This window comes from Austrofundulus limnaeus, unplaced genomic scaffold (genome assembly GCF_001266775.1).
Source record: "Austrofundulus limnaeus strain Quisiro unplaced genomic scaffold, Austrofundulus_limnaeus-1.0 Scaffold16, whole genome shotgun sequence".
Taxonomy (NCBI): domain Eukaryota; kingdom Metazoa; phylum Chordata; class Actinopteri; order Cyprinodontiformes; family Rivulidae; genus Austrofundulus; species Austrofundulus limnaeus.
Genome location: NW_013952418.1, coordinates 3,214,369 through 3,220,560, shown reverse-complemented (window position 1 = coordinate 3,220,560; position 6,192 = coordinate 3,214,369). Strand labels below are relative to the sequence as shown.

At 37.2% G+C, this 6,192-nt stretch overlaps 1 protein-coding gene across 1 annotated transcript in view; it reads left to right on the top strand.

Annotated features, from left to right (window-relative positions):
* Window positions 1-6,192, top strand: part of gpc6a (glypican 6a) — a 194,344-nt gene that overhangs the window by 37,077 nt on the left and 151,075 nt on the right. Inside the window, exon 2 of the mRNA XM_014003049.1 lies at window positions 3,210-3,368. Coding sequence (XP_013858503.1) covers window positions 3,210-3,368 — 159 coding nt within the window. The remainder of the gene's footprint in view (window positions 1-3,209; window positions 3,369-6,192) is intronic.

The window sequence follows — 6,192 nt, the reverse complement described above, 5'->3', positions numbered from 1 at the left end:
GGTGAAATTATTAACTTTTTATTTATTTATTTTTAATCTGATCCAATACACTGACACTTAACTTCTGAAAACTGCTTCTATTGCACTCAACTCTCCAGTGTTCTGCTGAGTAACTGTTTTTTTTAACTCAAATCAAGATTCTGTTTTAAAACTCACACACACACACACACACACCTGCTGCACCTCTGTTTTCTTTTCACAAAGAAGGATGGTGAAATTATTAACTTTTTATTTATTTATTTTTAATCTGATCCAATACACTGACACTTAACTTCTGAAAACTGCTTCTATTGCACTCAACTCTCCAGTGTTCTGCTGAGTAACTGTTTTTTTTTAACTCAAATCAAGATTCTGTTTTAAAACTCACATAAACCCAAACACTCTTCACACCAACGTCTGATGCTTTTATCACTCAGTGTTAAAATAAGTGAACTAAGCGTGCTATTTAATGTTTTGTCATTTTAGGGATGGATTTTTGGTTCAATCAGACTTAAGAATCTTTTTTTCCCAACCTTTTTATAACTCGAGTCTTTTAAAACACTGCAATTAATCAGACGGTAAGAAAAGGCACAGATGTGAGAAGAATTTCTTGTCTTACTGAGAGGGGTTTAATTCGTCTGAGATATCTTTCGGACAATTGCCCTTTCGGTAAGCTTCTGAAGTAGGATTTAAATTTTCTTTGATTTTCTGAATATCTAGAGTTAACTTGCTGACTTCATGGCACATGGAGGATTTTTGGTCMGACTTATTTCTTTTACTCTGATTTAAACTGTAACATGAACACATTGTTCTTATAAATGAAATGCTGTTTGGTCAGATGCTTAGAATTTATATTACAGCAGTGGTCATTTTTATACACTTACTTTAGTTTGTTAATATACATGTAAAGTAAGTTTTTATTGGCTTTGGCCATTTTATTTTTTCTTTCTTTTAATTGCAATGACATTTAAAATATTCCTGTTGTGGATCTTACTACTTTAAAAATAAAAAATAAACTAAATGTGTTTCAAATCAGCTTTTTTCCCCTTTTTTACTTTGATTCAATAATTATTTTATGTGTCTGATTTCTGGTAATGCTGCAGCTACAGTTTAACATTTGATAACATTTTTTTAAAGGACTAAAACGCTGTTTCCTCTAAAATATTTTAGGTTTTGGCTTTTTAACATTCCTCAGTTGAGTTTTAGGGATAAGCTGTACTATCTATCTACTGAGATCCTAAATGTCATCCTAGAAGAAATACAACTAAATCCTTTTAAATTAGCTCTTAGCAACTGGCCTGTCTGTAAACAGTCTCAGCAGCAGTGTTTTTACCAGAGAAACACACTGAACATGACTCATTCGGCTGTTAAACACTGTGGACACGTTGGCAACTAAAAAGCCAAATATTTAACACCAGGGCTGATGGAGAGCAGAAGAGCTACAGAGGAGGACAGAAACTAATGGATGCTAATGCTGTTAGGTATCTGTTAGATGAGTCAAAAAGTAATTGTTGCTTTTCTCGATAATTTGTTTACTGGTTGATGTTCTGGCCCCAAGTGAATAAAACTCAGCCATTATCTACGTTTGTCTGATGTTCTACTTAGAAGCTGTGCCAAATTAGGTCTTTTCCTTTTATGGCAAATTTGTTTCTCCTTGTACATGGTTCTGACTAGGGCTAGGTGATATGGCTGAAAAATGTATCACAATATAAGTATTTCATATCAGCTGACATTGATAATTTTTTTTTGTTTGATTGTTTTATCTATTTTAAATAAGGACCAGGAGATAAATGCTGATTAATGCTGGCAAACTGGTGACCTTTCCTCTTTTATCCACAATTTCCTCTCGAGCTGTTGCCTCATTTTCTCCTTTAACTTCACATCTTTCATTCATTCATTCATTCATTCATTCATTCATTCATTCATTCATTCATTCATTCATTCATTCATTCATTTATTTTGAAGCAGGTATTGAAGCACGGTGGAGAAAAAATGAAACTGCTACTGTGCATGTAATGCAACAGGTTGTTGTAGCATAACAAAGAATGAGTTAGGATGCATTAACACCATGAAAGTCCTTTGGTCCGCTTGTTTGGTCTTGACCAAAAGCGGACTTTATTTTATTTATTTATTTTTTGTTGGAGAGAAATGACATGGACAGGACAGAGCACAGACCTGAAAAGAAAGATGGCGCTGTTAATGAAATTTCAGTATCCTATAGAATTTCAAGAGCAGCTCATTCAAATGCGGTTTTGCGATGATATCCTTCTAATTTTGGGACAGCATTGGCAAATGCTGGCCACAACCCAAAGAAAATAAGATGTTTTTCTGTCCCTGACCCACAACAGCTCATTGTTTGTTGCGTAGTGGTAGCGTTAGCAACACTGAAGGGATATTTGTTACCATGCTGCTTATCAGTGTCTCGTGAAGTCCGAAAAGAGGGCATGTTTCCTCTAGTTTGTGTGGTTCAAGGCTGGTCTGTATTCACACAAGAAGTCAATTGCACCATAGTATTTTGGAAGTGGGCCGAGACCACCTCAAAAGTGGGTCTCGGTCCGGTTGTTTGGTCAGCACCAGGGTTCACCTGAGTGTATTCACACCTGCATAAAAGATCCAGACCAATGAGYGAAACAAACTCTGTTCCGTTTAAAGCGGACCAAGTGTGTAGTTGATGCCACCAACTTTGCTTAGCTGGGCTGTTAGAGGTCAAACGGCTAAAGCTTTTCCTCTGACTACATTTCCCAGAATGCCATGCAGTTCTGTGGTTCAGTGAAATCAACTTTTATCTGATCTATTTTCTTTTGATATTGATCACATATCTAATGTGATGTATCGTTAGTAGTTCAGACCTGACTTGAATTAGCGTTAAAAAGAAGTATAGCCATCAAACAGTTTGCCATTTGTTTGATGTTAATGCGCCGTTTTCATTTCAGCTTCATCTACATCACCTTATTTCCCAGAATCACAATGTTATGACTGTTTTGTACAGAGTTTTGATACTGGGTACAATAAATGCTCTCTGTTTCGTTTAACTTCAGGTCACCAGCAAATGTTATCCTTTCCCATTTGTTATGGTTCGTCTGTCTTTGATAGCTTCAGTGATGAAAATCCCCCAAATCACAGGAGATTTTTTTGATCAAAGACTTAGCTCAGTCATTTGAAAAATCCAAATCCTGCGCCAAACGACGTGTGTAAAAACAGTGCACTGTGCTTTTCTCTGTGTCGTTCAGGTGAGCACCTCCGTGTCTGTCCTCAGGGATACACCTGCTGCACGTCTGAGATGGAGGACAAACTCAACCAGCAGAGCAAACTGGAGTTTGAACATTTGGTGGAAAAGAACAGCAGCAACATGAGGATGACATTTGTCTCCAGACATAAACAGTTTGATGGTAAGCTTAGACCATTTTCTTTTCTGTCCAGCATTAGTTTGTAACAGAATATAGGTCTCTCAACCACTCCTAGCTAAATGTACATCACACAAGCACTTAATGGCTCAATTCATAATTGCGGCTGTTTGTTCTTCTTGTCCAAGCAAAGGAAGGGTTGATAATGTGTTTGTTTGTGTTTATTTGCACATTTAGCGAAATATCTCATGGATTACTAAACATATTTTAATGAAATTTGCAGAAAACAATTCCTAGATGACTTATTAACTTTTAAAGTGAACTTGAMGATGATGGCCATAATCAACCTTAACCTTCACAAAAATGCCCGCACCTCAATGAATTTTATAGATATTGAGCTAAAATTTGGTGTGGTAGTTGTTGACTATTATTACCAATACATGCTCTAAGCATGAAAAAATCATTCTAGACTGCACAAGATATTATATTTTGCTTTCTAAGTTTAATTAAATAACTTCATTCTAAAAATATGACATGAAATGTTGTGTAGTGTATGTGTTTCCTTGAAGGATGACAGATTTGTAATTGACGAATGAAAAGATTTCTTATGTGGATACTTTTTAAAATTCTTTTCATTTTCTACTCTTTCCTTATTCTTTGCAGCTGCTTTGCCAGCCATTATATTTGCTCATCCACAATCACCATGCAATTTTATGATTGACCGACTATCAAAAAGACCATAAACAAGTCTAGTGTGTGTTTGTGTGACTTGTCCTAAAATAATCACAATGACTTTATCCAGAGTGCAAATAGGATAAATGGGTTTTTGTGAAGAAAAAAATGATTCGATTTGGACTCTAAAGCATCCCTGTGGAGGTACAAAACCAGGAAACTGTCCCTAAGTTTAATAAAATACACATTTAGAGTCATTGAGTTTAGATGGATGTTGGTTGAAAAATTAAAAATCAATGGCCAGTGGCTGATTTTTAGTGGCTGGCTGTGACCTGTCAGAGTGTATGAGCAGYGCACCAGACAGTGTAACCCGAACCGATCTGTAGATTATAGGAGAATAAGTGGAGAAGGCAGACAGATTAACAGGCAGGCAGGCAGATAGATGAGGCTTAGTGTGAGGCCACTGGTAATCACTGAACTTCACCATGCAGGAACTAACRACAGAGAACAGATGTGTGCTAGAAGTAGCTGAAACTCCACACAGAGAAACACCAAMCAAGTAAAGTCACCATGGTGTATTTTAGAAGGGTTAACAATTAATGAGCCGATGAGGYGATAAAACCAGTTTATTCAGCACACCCTGCAGATGATAGATTACACTGAGCTGTTCGTGAAATGGTGTACTGGGTCAGAAATTGGTTTTATGTTGGTGGTACATGTCAGAGTAACATGTCAGAATTGCGTGATATGGTTTTGTCCAAAACGACACAGTGAGCCTGTCTGATTCTTGTTGCCATCTTTCCTTCAGTTTAGAGAAACACATACGATATCCGAATTAATTCAGGATTTAGTGGAGATTCTTGAAACTGTTCTGGAGTGGCTCAGTTCAGTTTTAGCTCTGTTTTAGGTTGAATCTAGCCTGGCCCTTGCCTTGATATGCAGTTCCACACAATTCTAGTTTCCCTTCTCTGCTCCATCTGGGATTTCTCCCATATACAGGGATTTCTCCGGWAAAATTTTAACCGGGCCAATCAGCCAACAGGAGTTTTTAACGATTATGTTGATTTTCTGCGCCGTTTTAGTCTGCCGGTAGTTTAGCAATGGCAGCAATGGAAGTGAATGAAGCCATTCACTCTGTGTTAAGACCTCTAAATTAAATTAAATTTGTCTCACAAAACCTGCAGCACTCATTTACAGCCATCTCGTTCATCTCGGTACTTCTCTCTTCCCAGTAGGGGATGGTTGTTTGCAGCGCATGCAATTTCCAGTTAACTTCTTAGCTTATAGCCTTCTTCACAGTCAGCACTGCATACATCACAGCCAAACATTAGTGATTGGGTGAATCAGATCCAGTTGTTTTACACTTCAACAGAGTCCACGCCTCCAGCAAGAAATTGCTTCTCGACAGCCGAGCTTCCAGAAGCAAAGTGTAGAGCAAGGGGCTGGGTTTTATCAGGCTAGGTTGAATCCTGTTCCCATTAGAACTCTGAGTTTACTGTCAGAATTATTTCAGTACTGTCAGAAATTACTAACTGGTTAAAGAGTCTCTACTATATCTTCAACTGATTTGTTTGATTGTTGTCTCTGATCAGCCAACAGACTGGCTCTGTTAAGTCAAACTTGATGAACTCTGATGATGCTTTTAGACAAACTGTCTTATGAAGGTCAAACAATCCCAGTCTAAACATGAGCTAGAGGTCTATGCTTTTGTTTTCTGTTGCACATTTTAGCCATGTAAAAGGGGACATATCGTGCAAAATCCACTTTTTTAGGCGTTAAATTCATTTTGTTGTACTTGGAGTCTCTAGGACTCAAGTTTGATTTAGTTTCTACTCTTACTGAAAAACTATCTTTATATTCTGTTTGGGTTATAGCTTTCAACCTATTCAATTTTCTTAATTTTCTATAACATTTTCTGAACTATTACATCTAATTATTTATGACAGAATTTCTAAAGGAGGTCTGGACTTACTAACTCCAGTTTGGTGGTTTTCATTCTCCTCTGGTTCTGATCCAGACTGATTCCAACACGTAAGGCTGGATGGACAAGTCTTCATTGAATGAAGTTCATTGAAGTTTCTGTGCAYCTATACACTCACCGACCACTTTATTAGGTACACCTGTCCAACTGCTCGTTAACACTTAATTTCTAATCAGCCAATCACATGGCGGCAACTCAGTGCATTTAGGCATGTAG